Raw genomic sequence first — 20254 nt, forward strand, 5'->3', positions numbered from 1 at the left:
CGTAATTTCATGTTTATAATGATTGTAAAATAATATACTTATATGTTTATAGTTATTAAAGTAAATGAAATAATACTAGCCCAAGAATTGGCTCCATTTTCATTCTAAACAAAAGAAAGTCAATCAAAGACTAGTTGGGGCCAGCACTTAAAGCTTTTGTCCTCAATCTCAGGGTGCACTCCCACTCATTTTCCCTTTTCTTTCCAGAATTCCTCTGCCTTTTGTTCTTTCCAAGAAAACAATTCCCCATTATTCTCCATTCCCATTTAACTTAAGCGGCCATTGCTAAAGAAAAGGATCCTTTTCTGAGCTCATACCAACACTTGCGTTCTCAGAAAGAAGCCCAACTTTCTGAACTTGCATTTGGATTTGCTACCTTTTGCAGTTGATGGTGATGAAGGCCAAGTGGTTTTGCCACTTGAACAGGACTTTTCTCTCTAGTATTCTTCTACTAGCACACTTTGTTTACTCCAAGAACCATGGTAATCTGCCATTTCTCCACTCATTTTTCTTACTCTTCTTGCTTTGCTGGTTATTTTCATTTTCCTGTGTGTGCTGCTTGCAGTTTGGATGAAAAAAAGTTGAGTTTTGCAGTGTATATTTTTTACTGTGGACAATGTTGTGATTGATAATGTATGTTTTGAGGATTTTGGTTAACTGCAGTTGTGTATTATTGTAACTTTGGAGTTAGACTCAAAGAAGAGCATGTTACTGGGATGAATTTGAATGGTTGTAGTGGCCCATTCTGTACATGGGGGATTGTATAGTTTTTCTTGTTTGAGGAATAATTATAGCATAGTGTTTCGGAAGTTACTGACATCTTGAAACTATAATCCACGCATCTTATTCTTATTGTGTGATCCTCAGTTATGATTTCTTGTTCTTGAATGAGGGTGTTAGAGAATTGGTGTAAGTGCTTGACTTCTTGACATTGAAATTGTTAGAAAACAAGCTTCTGGTGCTGTCTGCTTTCTTTACTGTTGTGATTCTCTTTACTCATGGAGCTTTGGTGGTTCTCATCTTATAAACTTGCGGTATTCCTGATATCCGACCCTAAAAGAAAAGCCAAGAATTATTATGCTACGCGAGATTCCTCCGAAATCATCTGTAATTTCTTATAACTGAAAAAGGGTTGTTCGGGTGCTTGATTCAATTCTTGCAATGTGGTGTGAAGACATTTGTACAGCATTGAAAGAATAGAATAGTGTTTGGCAGGGGGCCGGGCTGAGAGGGTACTATGTAGTCTTTCTTTTCATGGGTGGTCCGCAGAGAATAACCTTGTAGAAGGTGAGTATCATGCTCAGTAGAACCATATTTCCTGTGTCAATATGAGAGAGAAAGAAAGAGGAACTATAGATTGAGAAATTCACATTAGCTACACCGCATTGGATCAGTCACCCCTCAGCTTTCATTTATTCAAATATATGTACTCTGCAATGCATCATACGAATGCAACTATTTTCCAGAATTATGATTACCCATATGCATACAACTGATGAATGTGGAGCAGAGTTCTTTCCGAATCGATAATCATATCCTTTTGCTGTGGAAGTGATTGATTATAGCTTGAAATCACTGATAACTCAGAAACAATGTTCAGATAATAATGGATTGCAACGTACACCTAAAGAATCACAGGCTTGAAAACAAACCTTTGAAGTGTTGATGTTTATCCACTCGTATAACTTCATCTTGCTACCTGTCAAAATCCCTTCTTTCTGATTTCTGTGTTCATCCATGTTACAGGAAATGCTGCAAACGATCTTCTTGACATCATTAATGCAAACCGAACGGCCCAGAAGCTACCTAAGCTAAACCCCAGTCCAGGCCTCGGCTGCATCGCCCTGCAGTACGCAGAACAATGCAATGGCAACTGCAGCCGCAACAACACTATACATTGCCAGCCACCAGAAGACGACTTCACCGAAGTTTTTGCTCCCAATTGCGGCGTTGAGCTCCCGACCTTCGGAACCATATCCGGCTACATGTTGGGGTGCCGACAGAAGTACCTTCAGCCACCAGAAGCATTCTCACACATACTTGTCCAAGACCAGCGAAGTCTATCTCTATTGAGAAACAGGACGTTAACGGAAGTGGGAGTGGGCATCATTGGCGTCCATAAGCATAAAGGGCCTTACATTTGGTGTGTTCTGTTCAGCAACAGCCAGACAAACACCACATTTGTTCTTGAAGATCTTGGTAAAGGAATTGAGCAGAGGAGAGGGTGTTACAGTGGGAGCAGCAAGCCTTGCAGTACTGGACACCAGAATGCTGCTGTGGCTGCAAATATATGGACACTTCTGCTGCTTATTTTTTCATTTCAAGTTTGTCTGAACACTCTCAATCTATGACTATGACTGCCTTGTTAAGGTTCCAAATCAAATTAAATTTTGCAGGTGTACAACAGAGAATTTTTCTGATTACTTTGCTACTTTCGTTCAGACTATGGACGTTTTGTGCCAAACTTGTATCATACTTAAATGTGTGGATATAAACGATTCACCACGACAATATAATAACAAGCATGTTTGTTTTACTTGATTAGTCTGTATTAGATCAATACTAAAGGCTAGTTCAATGTTTATTTTGTGTTATTAAACCAAAAGGCCCCACTTGAAGGGCGGCGAAAGGCGAGGGAATGGTAACAGGGGACTGATGGCAAGGCGACGGTGGTGGAATATTGGGGGGAAATCATGATTTGAAAACAGGGCAATTTCCTTGTTTTTTTTTCTATATGAAGCCATCGTCGCTCCGGTCAGCATGGAATCGCCCCGTAGAAGCTAGGAGCTAGGATCTTCCATTGGTTTGGAGACTTTTACTTCACATTTCGGTTTGACAACCATAGCCGTCTTGTCCTTTCAGAAATGGTTTTCTCAATTGCCAATTTGTGGAAGGGGCAATACTTTAATTATTTTTGGATTTTTTAAATATATTGAAACTAATATTAAAATAAAAGGGGCAATTTAGAAATTCGGCTAAATATCACTTCAAATAATTATATGAAGTAAACAATACATTATATAATCACTCATTTGAATCACGCTTTCAATATATAACAAGTAAGCAAAAAATATAAATAACCATATCACACAAATAATAACACTTCAATCAAATCATTCATTCATCCCATCTTTGAAGTAAACATGCACTAAGAATACAAAATAGAGATAATTACACATACACCCCCTTACCATGGTCTAATTACACAAACACACGCATACACCCAACAAAACATCCATCATTTACACAATTCGTTCCTTTTTTTTTTCGTGAAATCATTATCATCGTTACATAAACTATCCTATTTTTTAATTATCAAAATAGTGTATGCAATTACAATAATAATAATAATAATAATTTGTATAAATAAATCATAGAAGGAGTATAAATATAATTATTTTATCCCTATAAAATATAGTAATAAACAAACTACTAATTCGATATATTGTCACGTCTTTGTCAACATTATTTTGAAATCCAAAATAAGTTCATACTCTACCTCAAAATTTCAAAAGAATAAAAAATAATTCTGAATCAACCCCAAAATTTTCAAAAATTTCACCTATATATCCTTAATCAATTTTATTCACTTATTTTTCTTATCCAACGATGCAAAAAACAAAAAACAAACGAACAAAATCCTACTTATATCTTAACGTGGAAAAATTATAAATATTTTTTAAAATAGATGATCGTCTAAAAAATACCATCAACAATGGATTGTAACGAGGGGAGGATATTTGTTGGACGATCATTAAGTTACGGGTATTTATAATTTCAAACAATGAGAAATATTTATAATTATGATCAATTTAAAAAAAAATTATTGTAATTTATCGGATTTATAATATACCTGAAATATTGATGATGGGTGCGTTGACTTATGAATGTCCTTACATTCGCAGAAACCCCAACTGAAGTCCAACTAATTTGTGGTCACTTGTGAATTGGAAAGGGATCAGACGGTGTAGTCTAAATCAAGCACAAAAAATTCAAACCCCCTCCCCCCTCATCCAAATAATCCCCCACATGATCACCCTCACTACGCCTTAACCATACGATAACTCTTTAACTTTTCTCCAAACTTTGCTGCCATTTTCAGAAATTCTTCAAATTTAATTAATTGTAACTTCAATGCCTAATTCTAATTCTATTAATAGAAACAATCAATTACAATATACATATCAAGATATATATATATATATATAATAGATCAATACTTGTACACATAGGAGTCGAGTTCAAGATCTTTTACTTAGTGACAAATTTTGGTATTTCACTTTAGAATATATCGAGCAAAACCCCTCGTCGACAACAACCAGCTACGTGTAGTCATAAATATTTGGAGATGTATGGTATGAAAATTTAGGTAATCAGAATGTACTAAGATTGGATTGTATTAATATGAATTTTTTATTACATTTTCGTGTCACATATTTGTGCCATATGTGATTGATACATATTGGGAGGGGTTTTGGTGGCGCAAAAGTTTGGTGGGCAATTCAAAATTGCAATTGAATCATTAAGTACCAAGATTTGATTGTGCTACAAATAGTATAATTAGTTTAGATTTTTTTATCATATTTTCATATCACATATTATTATCATACTAATAAATAATTTATGTATATTATTTTTTAATTATACATACAATACAATACAGGGACGAATGTGGCATAAATATGGATTTTGGTGGGCGAATTTGCAGTTTAGTTTCGGCGGCATATAAGCAGCAGGCAGGTCTTTTGGTGTGAAAATGGGGGAAAAAGAAGTAAAAAAGACAAGATCATGCGTGCACAACAAGTTTAAACACTGATCTTACTTGGGACAAATTGTGGAAATGGAAAAGCTCCTACGGCTTTTTTTGTCTTTGTTGGTTCTGGTTCGGATGATCAACTAACTATGTGTTATTACCACCTGCTTTCTTCTGTTCCTCGGATACGCTCTCTTTTTCCCTTACAAAACAAAAACCAACAACGTGACTCTCATATATATATGATATATATTTATGTTTTCTGCTTCCTCAACAAGACATAAATTGGTACTACTTCCACTTCCAATTTTGAAGACCACCCATTTTAGAATACATAACTATATATGTTGCTAGAACTGTCATATTCTCATAATCATTACACAAAACAGAACATATGAGTGTGCACGAAAATATCACTACTTGGAGATGGAAGGGACAGAGTGCGCATCGTGACAAGAGATCCTAGTTTATAGGGTTTGATGTGATTAATTTAAGACACACACATATATATATATATATATATATCATGGGTTGGACATGGACCACAATATATATATATATTAGCTGACCTACAAACAAAACGAGGATTAATGTCACATGTAGCTACAACATTCATAGTTGGTTAGGAATGGAATGTTTAGATAAATAAAGTACCAGATTAATTAACTCGTGACAAGGAACTACATTTTTTGTCCTTGTTTTTGCTTCTCCAATCCACCAAATTAAGGACATTTTTATTTGATTTTAGTTCTAATTAAACACAATACAATCGATGTATATATTGTTGGGACAACATTAGTCAGACGTAAAAGTATCAAATAATGTAAATCATATCATGTTGGTGGTAATATTTACAACCATCGATGATGACATTATTATGAGTGAATCATTTATAATTACATCATGAATCTCAATGAAAAATATAACAATCATATATCAGCAATCAACATCAAGTATTTATATTTAATCAATAATTACTATGAAAGTAAATCAATAATTACTATTAAAGTATGATGACAACCCAACATTTATAGGGTCGAACTTATGACCTTATATTTATGGGGCTGACATTTATTGAGTGTTGTGATTTTAACAAAATACTAGAATTTGACCGAACCATAATTTCTTTCAATAGAAGAAATAGTGTTTAAGAGGATAATTTACGATAAAATCTAAGATAATGTGAACTTGTTAAGAATTCTCCTTTTGAGATTATTCAACCATGGAGTCTTAATCGGACAAGTGTAATTGGTGTTAGTTTCTTGGTTAACTAATAAGACAAGAATTGGATAGGAGAGGTTGACCTTAATTTTGCCAAATCATCAACAACACCACCACGAAATCGAACCAGTAAATACGAGAAAAATAACAATGAGTTTCGAGGCAAGTTCGAAGCAGCAGATGAACTTTTCTCTGAGTCTTCCACTACTTCATTACTTGCTGATTTTGAACTGAATATATATTAATTATTTCACTGATTTTCCATTTAATCCATCAATCACTGCCGAGACTGACGCTGACTGCTGAATTTGGAAACTAAGACATAATGTTAATGAAATATTGTAATAGTGATTTCTTAATCTTAGCTTGCATTTGTCTGTGTCCAGAAAATTTGAAAGAAGGATTGTGTTCCAACTCCGGATTTTGCTAAAAATCCACTTAGAATAAAAGAGGATGTTACTGTTCTAAAAATAAGGAGAATCTGTGGGGGAAAAAAGGGAAAATTATGTAATTGAATTACCAAGTTACCCCTGAGGATTGGAAGGATTTACATGTTATATTCCAGAAAGCCACCGAAATAGCTCGCTGATTTCTTCTCCAACGCGGTTCGCCTCCAGATCCTCGGGGGAGACGACGGGGTCGGTCCGCCGACTGCTGCCGGAGAAGAATCTTCCGGAGCTGCGAAACGACATCGCGCGGGAGGAAATTGAGACGGAAGCCAGCCTGTCAACATAGTCCCTCAGCCAGTTCCTCCCTCCGGATACCTCCGCCGCGATAACCTCCCCCGGCGGCTCCGGTATCGGAATTCCAATGGATGATTCTTTGTCGACTGATGTGCAATCTGAAGCGCCTCTGCGATGAATGGTGGACCCTACCGAGACCTCGTATCCATGATCGTCCACAATGTAATCAAAGGAGCCTATCGAGTACGAGCGCCGCTCTCCTTCCACAGCGTCCGCAGCACCTCCGCGGCGGCGACTGATACTTCCGATTTCGATGCGAAAACTCCCGCTGTTTCCATCTCCATTTCTGAGGCTACTGTTACTAACGCCGCCATTCTCGGTGGAGTGTATTTTATCGAGAACATCGGAGTCGGAGGGGAGCACGGCGGACCTGCAGAGCGGACAAGTCTGGTTGGAGACGATCCACGTGTCGATACAGTCCGCGTGGAACGCGTGGCAGCAAAGCGGCAACAACCGGAGTTGATCATGCGGCTCGAACTTCGACAAACACACAGCGCAGTCGCCTCCGGTGAGGTTCCCGGTTACAGAACGGAAGGTGAAGAGTGGGAGTGAGTCGAGCAACCCGGCGCCCGCCACGTGGCATTGCGGCTGGGTCGAGCTCGGATCAGACGAGTCTTGCCGCAGAACGACGTCGTCAGCGGAGAAGGTGCGGAAGGAGCGGTGGAAGCGCTTGGAGAGGAAGCGTAGGAGGAGGTAAATGGAGGCGGAGACGATGACGGCGGAAGCGATGATGATGATGACTATGACAATGGAAGACGAAGAGACAGCGGAGGAAGACGAGGACGCCGAGGGCGATGACGTGTCGGTAAAAGGCGGCGGGAGCTGCGGCATTTGCGTGATGACAGCGGTGGGAGGGGGGTAGCCGCTTTCTGCGCCGGGTAGCGGCGGCGGGAATGAGGTAGACATAGTGGGAAGAGGAGGAGAAGGAAAAGGGTTGGAGAGAGAGAGAGAGAAGAGAGAGTTAGGCCATGTCTAGAGAGAGAAAGAGAGACGGTGATGGTATTTATTGCAGAGGGAGAAGGAGAGGAGAGGAGGAGTTAAGGTGACGGGAGGGGGTTGGGATGGGATAAATGACGCTGCGGAGGAGGTGTTTTGGTTTTGGTTTTAGTTGGGAGTGGCACGTGATAGGCAGGCACGTGCGGGAGTTTACACGCCAAAACAGCATGATGGGTTTGTGCCTATGTGCTCTTTCTCTCTTACCACTACTGTACGGTACTCTTTTTTCGGGATAAATTTTTAAGGTCTCTACTCTGGATTATAATGTCTTTTTTATGCATTTCTTTTCATTTTTTGACTAGAAAAAAAAATTATAAATACATCAAAATTATTCATCGTAATCAAATCACGGTCTACTACTGCAAGTAGATTTATCTCTAAATTTAAAGTAATCTAATCTGATTATAGATGTTTTACTTTACAAAATCGTACAATCGTCTACTTCGCTGTACATAATTACAATACAAGATTACGGATTGGATTTAACTGAATTTGTGTCAATAAATGATAATACGTTACACCTTCTCACATTCACGCACTCAATATACACACGCACACACTCAAATTTCGAAACACGAGACTTTCTATAAGAAAGTTTTGTGTCTGAACCATTGGGTTGTCTCCTAAAAGAATGCATTACATTTATTATTAATTGATTTTAAAACAAAACAAAATTATTTAAGTAGTTGAGTTTTGCATTAAAAAAAGGTATAATCTTAAAAGAACAAATAGCATAAAGTATAGGTATAGATAAATTAGAAAGAAATGTAATAAAAAAGGAGGATTGAAGTAGTGAGGTAGGAGATATGAATTAAATTTGTGGGGAAGGAAAGGGAAGAGAAGAGGGGGGCAGTAAAATAGGTGGATCAGTGGGGGGCTGTGGGAGGGTATTAATTGATTTTCGGCCTATGGGAAAAAAATAAAACAAAAGGAAAATGATGATGATGATGATGGGGCCCTTTTCTTTTTTCTTTTTTTTTTATTTATGTATTTTGATTTTACAAAGGTTTTTGGTTTTGGTTTGGGACATTAATGAATGGTTGTGTGTCACATGCATGTTGTGGTTTAGTTCAGCTTCACCTCCAAATTTATGGTTTGGTTGTTCCTTCTTCTTGCATCTCTCTTTCTTTGCTATACAAATGTTGCACTAATTTGTCCCACCACCAAAAGCTTCATTAGATGCTATCCATAATTTTAAATTGTTTATATGTATATATATACATATCTATGAAATTTTCAACTCACAATATCTTAATTATGAGCTCCGTGTGTTGTGATATAAAAATATCAATCACAGTCGATTATACGACATCGACCTAATATAAATTCTTGGACGAGTACTTAATTTGATATATTTAATATTAATTTTTGTTCCCATAATTAATTATTTGACTCCAACACAAAAATTGCAAGTGATTTGCCGGCTAATGTCATTAAATGAATTAAAGATAATTATATTTATATTTTCTTATTTTTAATCTTTTTTTTTTACATAATTATAAAAAACACCCATGAACAAAAAGAAACGAGTAGTTTGTGTAATTTTTGGAGGGTGTATGTGTATTTTTTTAAAAAATAATTTATATAAATAAATTATAAATTAAAAAGTGTGGATGTAATTTTTTCTAAAATTAATTTATCACGGTAAAAATGTAATTATGTTATTTAATTATGGAGGGGTCTCAGTCATGAATATTTGGGTCCATCAGGATATATCTGCAGGAAATTGACTCTTCTCATCTGTCAAATGTACTAAGTAGGTGACTGAAGAGGCCGTCTTCTTAAATTCTCAAACTTGCTTTTTTAGTCTTTTTTTTTTAATTTTTTAATATAATTTGCTCCTAAAATATGTTAAAATTTGAGCAAAACATCATAATTCTAAACCTACACAAGAAATTCTTTTATTCAACTTAGATTCAATCGTATAAAAAATCATTACAACAAATGTAAAAATAGTTCACGGTTCATATGGCTGACCTACTGTCTTTAAAAACTAAAGAATTGTGCCTGAACCATGTGTGTTAGCTAGAATCACTGTACCATATGTCGCTAAGAACCAATGCATAACTACATCAGAATCAAGACACATGTTAGGATGTGAATTTAATCCTATCGAGCACCTTGACAAGGATTCGAGCCCACTTCATGAGTGCGGCAATATTCGATTTTAACCAGTGACAAATTGATTGATCAATTTTTAAAAGTATACTATCATTAATTTGACCGTTTTGGGTTAGATTTTCTTAATATTTTTATGGCGTGTGAAGTGTCGTCAAAGTGTGAGCGCGTATTAAAATACCGTAAAAATAATTATAATAAATTTGCATTAATTGATGCCACGGACGAATTGAATTCTTTGATGTGCACATAGCATACTCTTATCTTAAAGAACGAACAATCGCATCTATAAGTTTAGTCAGTTGACTCAAATGACAATAATGCCCTCAAATTTTCTTCCCGTTTGAGTCGCTATTTGTGCATTAATGCTCGTACTTGTCTCTCAAGCGACTACTGTTCAAACGGAAAAACCCATTTTAATTACACAATGTGAAAATATCAAACAGTATGGATCAGTCTATATTACTGCAGTGTTTTGTGCACTGTTGATATGACTTAGTTTTTTTTTTAAAATATTTTTTAATAAGTACTCACATAAATTTTTAGTGTGCAAATAGGGACCACAATACTGAATAAATGATTTTTTTTTAATAAATTTAAATCAAGATTTATGAAACTAAACTACGGGTCATCTTGAAATATAGTGCAAAGACTTTGAGAATTCTACTCCAACGATGACATGGAACCGCACGTTTGCAGTATTTTCCTGTAATAAAGAGTTTTGGACCTGAGTCATTGTATGTATATATATCCCACATTGTGTTTCATTTGCATGAGTTAAGATCTTGACTTGCAGCTCACTTTTGTTGGCTTAACACGATGAGCTTTTTGGTGGATCAATCTCCTAAACGATCATAATAAAATATGCATTGACTCAATTAGTCATTCTAAAATAAAATAATAATTCTATATTGTTTCTTGAATCAATCCGTGAACATGCATAATGCACAAATTTGGTTTAGGCTTATTGTAATTTTGCAAAATATGTAATGCCCAAATTGTTATGAATTTAAATTTGGAAACGAGTCATTACCAATTTTTTTTTTGGGGCATTTAATTATAATTTATTTTGAAAGTTTTGATGACAACAATGAAATAATTTATTTATTTTTTTAAAAAAAAATATTCCAAATTTTCTTGGAAAGTTGGTGAATATTTGTGAGAATAAGTGGATGAGAAGCTAAGTGAAAAATAGCTATATGCCAAAAGCCTAGCAAGTTTGACTTGTTTGGGCACTTTGGCTTTTGGAAAGTAACTCAATAGATTGATGGCTGATCCTAAAACTTACACACACACACATATATATATATATATATATATATTCAAAAAATAAAATAAGCTTATTGTAATTTTGCAAAATATGTAATGCCCAAATTGTTATGAATTTAAATTTGGAAACGAGTCATTACCAATTTTTTTTTTGGGGCATTTAATTATAATTTATTTTGAAAGTTTTGATGACAACAATGAAATAATTTATTTATTTTTTTAAAAAAAAATATTCCAAATTTTCTTGGAAAGTTGGTGAATATTTGTGAGAATAAGTGGATGAGAAGCTAAGTGAAAAATAGCTATATGCCAAAAGCCTAGCAAGTTTGACTTGTTTGGGCACTTTGGCTTTTGGAAAGTAACTCAATAGATTGATGGCTGATCCTAAAACTTACACACACACACATATATATATATATATATATATATATTCAAAAAAAATAATAAGAGAATAATCTAAATATTGATCCTTTGCCTAAAGTTTGAGCCATTGTTTTTGTAATAATTTGTTCATGACATGTCAATTTTTGTCGGTTGGACTCTGAATCTCATCAAATTTTAAATGTAATGACATTTTTTAGAAGAATAATACAGAAATTTAATATATATATTTTTTAATTTTACCCCTTTTTAGATTGAATATTTCGTTCATTGTATGAATTCTTTAAAAGATGAAAAACTATTACGATGCATTAAAATTTATTGGCATAAATAAATTTTCAAATAAGGGAAAATAATAAGGAAAAAAATTTATTGGCATTATTTTATTTATATATAAAATTAGTTTTTTTCAATATTTTTAGGGAAAATAATAAGGAAAAAAATTTATTGGCATTATTTTATTTATATATAAAATTAGTTTTTTTCACTATATTTAGAGATACAATAAATTGTTTTTAAGACATTCACAGTATAGGAACAGCAGAAGTAAATAATGACCCACAATGAATTAAATTTCCAAGGAGAAAAGAATGATGTCCAGCCCATGAACGCCAACCAGACCCCGGAGCTGTGCAAGGTAGTCTTAACCCTCCATTAAAAAATGACCGTAATGTTTGGATTCGTTTTCTCTGTGTTTTGTGGAGATAGAGAGAGAAAAATAAAAATAAATAAGTGTGTGTTAGAGATAGTATGTATGTTTGGATTTATTTTTGGAGATAATTTAAAATAAGTATTATATGTTTAATGTTGTGTTTTGAGAGATAAAAATTACTATCCATTATCAAATCATGTCTTTTTTTATATATATTTATGTATATATATGTGTATATATATATATGAATATTCACTTTTTAATTATTCTGCCAATTTTTATTGACCTATAGAAAATAACATATGCAATTCGCATGGTTATTTTTCTCTATTTTGTCGTGTGATTTGTATGTAATTTTTTTAAATTTATTTTTGAGTTAATTACATTTTACTTTTTGAACTATGATCTTTTTTGTATTTTGACATTTAACTTTTTTTTTGTCAACTTATTATATCAATTTTATGAAATTTTTGTACTTTATTTATAACTGTTTTTCAATCAAGTTTCCTATTGAAAAAATATCGCATATCGTGCACATGTGATACTTAAAGAATATGTGATATGATGTTTTTCCGACAGAAAAATCAATAAAAGAAAATGGTCATATGTGGCAAAGTGCAAATTTCGTAAAGTTGAGATGGTAAGTAGGCACAGAAAAAGTTTCGATGACAAAATGTAAAAACGGACATAATTCGAATAGAAAAATATAATTTACCTTCAAAAGTTTGTAGGGGGACTGAAAAACAAAATTTTTTACAATGAGATCGAAAACATACTGAAACCTAAATTATGGGACGAAATATACAATTTTCCTGTTAACCCCATATTATTATTAGTTATTATTTTTCTATATTTAATATTTAGGTACTACTACTCTCTCATTACCTCCTCAATTATGTAACAATAATGATATACTCATACCATATAGCATTGCGTATAGAGTATTATGTTGTCATCAATTTTCTAATTTATTATTCATCATTTCCCAACAGTTATATCATTCATCCATCCATTTTATCTGATTTTTTTTATTATAATTTTTTGATTTTATTTAAAAAAAAATACAACAACAACAAAGTTAAAAACTTTAGGCCCCCATTAAATGATTACATAATTTTATTAAATATAAAAAATATTTATAATTTTTGAGATAACGAGAGAGTATTCATAATTATGTCAAAAATTCAGAAAAACTTGTTGTATAGTTCACACTAAATTTAACCAAACACCCTCTTACACATTATATGCGACTAAATCAAAATCTTGATGTAATAGAGAGAGGAGGGTGTGGTATATGATTGTATATATATATATATATATATTGTTACTCTCCCAATAAGCAAGAAGAGAGACAAGCACAGAGACACACAGAGGGGGTATGTATGTGTGTAATGATGATGATGATGCTTGATTAAGAAGGTTGGCATGCTCCCAAACTGCAGAAGAATATCACTCTTTCTTCAACAATATTGCCAGACATCTCTACACTGTTTTCATGGGGGAACAAAACATTCTTTACATTTGTTTAGGACATTAATTAATGTTTTCCAAAGCATGCTACACAATATTATACTTGTTTTTGCAGTATCTATCTATCTATATATATATTCACTTGGTCTTATTTTATTGCAATTACATTTTCAATTTTTCAGTCTAACCGGCTTCATCTATTAAACTTTTGGTTGATGGGTCGGGATACTATCCAGCACAAACGCACGTTATTACAAGCTAAAATATTTAATATGGGCTGCACCAAATTGCTTGTAAAAAGTTGATCGGGGTGGAATATTGGGCATCTAGTCCAGCCCAATTTAACCTAATGAACTGAGTGTTAAGTAAAATTTTCCATGCAACTCTTTTATGGTAAAAATCAAAGAAAATACCAAAAACATACAACTTCTCTTCTCTTCATTGTTGTTGTGAGTTGAGTTGAGCAGGTTCAAAAGTCAAGCAATTAATCTATAGATTAATAAAATCACTTTTAAAAGGGTTTTTTGCAATAGTCTGATTTAAGTGTTTATTCGTTTTCTTGCTGAAAATAAGTTAAAGTTGAATATAATATAATGATTTACGACAATAAGTTAAAGTTGAATATAATATAATGATTTACGACTTCTGTTTTTGAACTGCTCTGTTAAGTTTATTTAAATAAAAAGTACCATTCCCCCCCCCCCCCCCCCCACCCATTCCCCCCCCCCGCCCACCAACTTTTACAGTTTATATGCATAAAATTTGTTACCCAAAAACGAATACATTGTTTCTAGAACACATTACAATAACTAGAACAGGCCTAAGGGGTAAAACTCTTTGGTGTCATGTGAGGTGTGGTCCTTTTTAATTTTCGTAACAAAGAGAATTTTATTTTTTTTTTTTAAAAAAAAGGAAAAATCTACACACAATACGAATCGCTTTAATGCTTATAAATTATAGGTTTTTGATATTTCAAATTATTATATTTTATTTAAATTAAACTTAGCAAGCCAAAATATCTATATTCTTCTCTAATTTTTCATTCAAGAATTTATTGCATTAAAATATTTAACGTATATTTGTGTTTATATCATTTACACTAATATGAGTGAAAAATTAGTCGAGTAAGTACAACTTGAGATATTTGAGCCTAATATTTTAAAAATATTTGGAACGAGGATTTGAAAAAATATATTTGTATTTTGACGCTAAAATTAGTAAACAACAATAAAAATAATATTGGAATTGAAAGAAGTGAAATAGCAAGTAGTAAATTAGTGGTTGAGTAATTCAAACAAGAGTGAATTTGTGCATACAAGTATTGAGATAACGTTACCCTCTAGCGAAGAGAGATTATCTCTTTTATAGGGCTTGAAAGAGTTTAGTTCCCTTGGTTCTTGGGAGAGTAGTGGTGGATGAGGATAGATTCCAGCTATGGAACGGGAACTTTGTCGTGCTTAGGGTAGGAGTTGGTCTGTTGGGGACTTAAATATATAATCTCTTTTACAGATTAAATAAAATAAACAAAAATTTAAATTATATGAAGGCATCAAATATAAGTCTGTTTGCGTTTAGGTAAATTTGTGGTGGCAAGTTCAACATAGGAGATAAATTAAGGTTATTTTAGCGATTCATCTGAGAAAGAAATTGAATAATTACCAAGTTTTAGCAAAGGCGAGCGCTTCAGCAAACCCCAGATCCCTGGAGTCCCCATCCACCCTAACCCCGAAAGCAATTCTGAAACCCTAACTTATTCGATCCCTTAATTCCTTCATCAATCGGCTAATCCATATTCTCGATGCCGAAGAACGACTTCTTGACCCCAAAGGCGATCGCAAACAGAATCAAAGCTAAGGGTTTGCAGAAACTGCGATGGTACTGCCAGATGTGCCAGAAACAATGCCGGGACGAGAACGGGTTCAAGTGCCATTGTATGAGCGAGTCCCACCAGCGACAGATGCAGGTCTTCGGCCAAAACCCCAACCGAATCATCGGCGGTTATTCCGAAGAATTTGAGACTACTTTTCTTGAGCACATGAAGCGCAGCCACCGCTTCAGCCGCGTCGCCGCCACCGTTGTCTACAACGAGTACATCTCCGATCGCCACCACATTCACATGAATTCTACTCAGTGGGCCACGCTGACGGAGTTCGTTAAGTATTTGGGGAGGACTGGAAAGTGTAAGGTTGAGGAAACCCCTAAGGGCTGGTTTATCACGTATATTGATCGAGATTCAGAGACTCTGTTCAAGGAGAAGATGAAGAATAAGAGGATTAAGGCGGATGCCGTGGATGAGGAGAAGCAGGAGAAAGAGATCCAGAAGCAAATTGAGCGAGCAGAGCAGATGATGATGATGGGGCCTAATGCAAAGGGTGGGGAAGAAGAGGGAATAAAACCCAGAATTTTGGAGAAAAATGATGGGGATGGTGAGAAGAAAATTAAGCTGAGTTTAGGGCTTTCAAAGAAGAATGTGGAGTCAAATGAGAAGCGGGAGAGTTCGAGGTTGGTGTTTGACGAGGGGGAGTCCGAAAGTAAGAATGCAAAGCGGAAAAGGGATGGTGAGAATTCAGCTAAGAATGCTTCGGTTTTGGACGAGTTGATGAGGGAGGAGGAGAAGGCGAAGGAGAAGAGCAATAGGAAAGACTATTGGCTGTTTGAAGGCATTATTGTGAAGGTTATGAGTAAAGCTTTGGCAGATAAGGGGTATTATAAGCAGAAGGGCGTTGTGCGCAAGGTGATTGATAAGTATTGTGGGGAGATTGAGATGCTTGAGAATAAGCATGTATTGAGGGTTGATCAAGAGGAACTGGAGACAGTGATTCCGCAGATAGGGGGCCTTGTGAAGATTGTTAACGGGGCATATCGTGGTGAGCATGCAAGATTGCTAGCAATAGATACTGACAAGTTCTGTGCCAAGGTGCAGATTGAGAAGGGAATATATGATGGAAGGGTTCTAAAGGCTGTTGAATACGAAGATATATGCAAATTGGCGCAATGACATATGTCAATCATGGATGTATACTTATGCTAATTGGTTTGCTGGTCCTGGAGTACCTATATCGAACAAGTTTTGCTCTGTTGCATCCTTTTGAAAATAAGACTTTGTCATGTGTCTCTTTGTGGAGCTGAAATTATTTGTATGGAATGTCTTTGTTGTATGATTTGGCAATGAACACTTAATTTAGTATGGAATTTGCATGAATGATTTTTTAGCACTGTTTATGTAGACTGGGACGGAGTTGCATGACTCTTCTTGTTTCCTTTGTTACCCTAATCTATAATCCGTACCTCCAGTTATACTAATTCTAGATGGTCTTAATTGTTAACTCTTCTAAAGTGATTACTATCTCGCTCTTCTTTCTGGTGGGATTGTGACCTGAGAATGCGATTGAATTATGTCCCATCATCCTAACAGGATATCCAGTAATGTTCCTTCGCAAGTCGTGCACTAGGTTTTTAGCTGTCTTAGACATGTTGCCTGATTTTTAAATCGAAGGGTGAGAGGGACAAAGTTGTACTACTGTGGGAGTCCTGTCCCTTGGTAATATCAGCTGAAAATTGTGTGGAACAATTCACTACTACTCTATTTGATTGTTGAAAAAACTCTTTAATGGATGAGAAACTTCAATGCTGAGAATGCCTTTCTAGCTAGGTGCTTCAGTGAGTTTTTTGTTTGTTTGTTTGTATACCCATTTTGATAGGGCGTATTTGTAAATGAACTATTCCTGAATAGATGGTACCCGAGGAAGTTCTTACGGATTTGTGGTTTCTGATTATGCTGCTCTATTCCTTCTTGTCAACTCTTAGATAATGAGATACCTAAAGTGTCCAAGAAGACGCAGTTGACAGTATGTGCACTGTAATTATGCAATCTTCGCATTACTTGATATTGATATTGCAGCTTCTCCGAGGCTGTCTGGTCTGATCCATCCAAGGCACTCAGACTGTAAGCTGTGCTGGGCTTGGCACCGGCACAAATAGAGGTAAAGAGACTTATCTTTCTCTATGTCGGTCTCATAATCCTTTTGTTGAAACCAATTATCTTGTACGGAAACGGTGCTTGGTTTATTTAACTCTGCAACTACAGAGAGTAAAAGGAGCTGGAAACATTTTATTCACTCTTTGTTTAATTTTCTGCATTAAGGTATTCAATTGGTGGCCTTAGGTTTCTGAAGGAAAGTCACAGTTTTCCATTTGTAAAAATTATTTTGGGTCTAAGATTCCTTTTGGAGATCTCTAAGTTTTGCAAATTTGCTCGTATGTCAAACCAGAAATAATTGAGACTTCACTCATAGTGACTTTTTGAGCATGTAACCTACACAATTCACAGACCTTATGTGTGTCTATGATCGAGCCTGTTTTTGTTAGCATGGATTTTAGGTAAAACTTAGAACTTAGATCACATACATTAATGAGGGGGCAGCATGTAAGTCACCTGTCAATTTTTTGAACTGTGGTAATTCAGTTGGCTAGTTGCTTTGGTGATTTTGGGTTTGTGATGCTCATTTCTTGAGAAAATCTATTTCTGTTCCAGTGAAGCATGAGAATGACAATAGTTTTGCTTGCAAGTTGGTGAGCAAAAATGAATTGAAATAAAATATCAGAGAAGGAGACCCAACAATAATTTTCTCTTTCTTCTGTTCTTTGGATGAATATCCTTGACGATATTTGTGTAGTGGAGAGGGGTTGAAGCTATCTAACCTATTTCTTTTGGACTTTCTTCTTTTTTTTTTTCTTTCTTTCTTTCCTGTTTGTTGCCACTTGGCAATATTTGTGGCAAGGCTGCTGGATTGGTTTTCGACAAAAATGGCCATCAACAGCCGAAGGATTTCATCTTGGGTTACATTATTTAGTTCTGAATCAATGTTGAGCATGTGAGCTACTAAATCATTTTTTATATTTTTGTTTATTTTTTAGGGTAAAACTTTGACAAGCACACTGATACAGATGCATCATCACATTAGTTATTTACTTTGGTCAGCAAAGCTGAATTGCCTAGTTCTTGCACTGTAGATTGTAGATTTAAAAGGTCAACAATCAACAAGTGAAGAGAAGTGTTTGCTTGCAAGAAACATCACTTGACCAACTGAAAGCTACTCACACAGTCAATTGATTTAAGTCAGAATATTGTTTTATTTTTCTGTGTAGAGAAACATGTTTTTCTTTCCGTTATTTATGATGACAAATTGCTTTGAATTCTGATGATCATAATAGCAGGTATATATCTATTTTCGCTTGTATGTAACATGCTAAAAACTTGAACTTCTGGTTAAGCATGGATAGCAGGCTATTTGAGGCTGCACAAACAGGAAATGTTGAACTATTGCTTGATGCAATAAGATCTGATCCTCTTATTCTCAGGAGAGCTGCAATATCATGAACTGCTGGAGATAGTGCATTGCACATTGCCTGCCTGGCCGGACATGTCTATTTCGTGCATGAATTTCTAAAACATGGTAGGGAATTCACTCGGGAACTGGATCAGAATGGCTTAAGTCCTATACATATTGCTATGGCCACTGGGATATAGAAATTTTACAAGAGCTCCTGAAGGTGGATATCGGATTATGCTCATCAGGGGTAGAGAACGAAGAATCCCCCTCCACTATGCATTGATGAAAGGTCAAGTTGATGTTGTTAAAGAACTGATTCTTGCTGGGGTGGGATCCATTAAGATGGTAACATCTCGAGGAGAAACTGCTCTACACCTCGCTGTCAAGAGTAACAAGTTTGATGTTTTGAAAGTTTTGATTGAACATATAGAGAGCTCCCATAATCTGGGGGATGTTCGTAATAAGAAGGATGAGTAAGGCAACACCATTTTGCAACTTGCAGCTGCAAAAAAGCAGCATGAGGTAATATGGCAACTTGTAACTCATTGCAGTGCCTTATGTTGTTATTATTGTTGAAACGATACTTACTCGATATAAACAAACGGAAAGAGCAAGAAAAAATAAAAACAAAACAGGTAGAGTGGAAAGGAATAAGCACCGTGAAATAGGTCCACCAGAAAAGAAGTTGGCAAATCTGATGGAAATAAGTGAACTTCTTGTAAACTTTGTGTATTTATACTTGCTTTTTGTTGTCTTGCTTTTATTTGGAGTAACCCATGAAAACTTTCAGGTCCTTGACCCTCTTGCTTAAGAGGAGCCCTGAATCCAATTCAGGGATTGAAGTGAATTCCTTGAATGAAGTGGGCTGTACAGCCCTAGATGTCCTACTTGTACCAAGTGAGGTTGGTGACATTGAAATCGAACATCTGATCAGGCAAGGTGGAGGATTACGAGCCATAGACTTGTCAAGACAGCCTTCAGGCATGAATAGCTACCCAAGAAGGACTCTCTTGAAACTGTTCAAGTATGACGGTCAAAGAGATACCCCAACCAAGGTGAGACATGCTCCTTCTAATAGCCACACTTAACCCTCCAAGCATGCAGAAGGTTAAAAGAGACATTGGGGTCACTGCCAGGGCCCCAAGGCCTGGCCTCCCTCGCCCAGCCAAGGTCCGTGGCAGTAGAAGTTCCACCGAGGACCGTAATTTCTTTCTACTCAGCGGATGTGTTCTGGTTCTTCAACGCGCTAGGCTTTCTTACTTCTCTGCACACGATCAATATCCTCATTCAAGGATTCCCACTAAGATTGGAGCTGCGA

The 20254-nt window shown here is 35.5% G+C and overlaps 3 protein-coding genes and 1 long non-coding RNA gene across 4 annotated transcripts; 3 read left to right on the top strand and 1 right to left on the bottom strand.

Annotated features, from left to right (window-relative positions):
• On the top strand, nt 171-2536 carry LOC105167410. Its single transcript, XM_011087117.2, has 2 exons — nt 171-482; nt 1747-2536. The coding sequence occupies exons 1-2, from the start codon at nt 389-391 to the stop codon at nt 2349-2351; spliced, it is 699 nt and encodes a 232-aa protein (XP_011085419.1). The 5' UTR covers nt 171-388; the 3' UTR covers nt 2352-2536.
• LOC105167419 (E3 ubiquitin-protein ligase ATL4-like) lies at nt 6326-7958 on the bottom strand. Its single transcript, XM_011087129.2, has one exon. It carries the CDS (start codon nt 7621-7623, stop codon nt 6529-6531), a length of 1095 nt encoding a protein of 364 aa, XP_011085431.1. The 5' UTR covers nt 7624-7958; the 3' UTR covers nt 6326-6528.
• On the top strand, nt 15021-16818 carry LOC105167427 (KIN17-like protein). The gene has a single exon (XM_011087141.2). It carries the CDS (start codon nt 15402-15404, stop codon nt 16599-16601), a length of 1200 nt encoding a protein of 399 aa, XP_011085443.1. The 5' UTR covers nt 15021-15401; the 3' UTR covers nt 16602-16818.
• LOC105167435 lies at nt 17604-20124 on the top strand. The gene is made up of 2 exons (XR_002286993.1): nt 17604-19458; nt 19727-20124. It is a non-coding gene; the product is annotated as an uncharacterized LOC105167435 (long non-coding RNA).

This window comes from Sesamum indicum, linkage group LG1 (genome assembly GCF_000512975.1).
Source record: "Sesamum indicum cultivar Zhongzhi No. 13 linkage group LG1, S_indicum_v1.0, whole genome shotgun sequence".
Classification (NCBI taxonomy): Eukaryota; Viridiplantae; Streptophyta; class Magnoliopsida; order Lamiales; family Pedaliaceae; genus Sesamum; species Sesamum indicum.

Excerpts from the sequence above, each read along its gene's own strand:
- LOC105167410 (XM_011087117.2), top strand. The coding sequence starts at position 389 with ATGGTGATGAAGGCCAAGTGGTTTTGCCACTTGAACAGGACTTTTCTC. Across the intron at positions 483-1,746 it reads TGTTTACTCCAAGAACCATG|GAAATGCTGCAAACGATCTT; the intron begins GTAATCTGCCAT and ends TCCATGTTACAG.
- LOC105167419 (XM_011087129.2), bottom strand. The coding sequence starts at position 7,623 with ATGTCTACCTCATTCCCGCCGCCGCTACCCGGCGCAGAAAGCGGCTAC.
- LOC105167427 (XM_011087141.2), top strand. The coding sequence starts at position 15,402 with ATGCCGAAGAACGACTTCTTGACCCCAAAGGCGATCGCAAACAGAATC.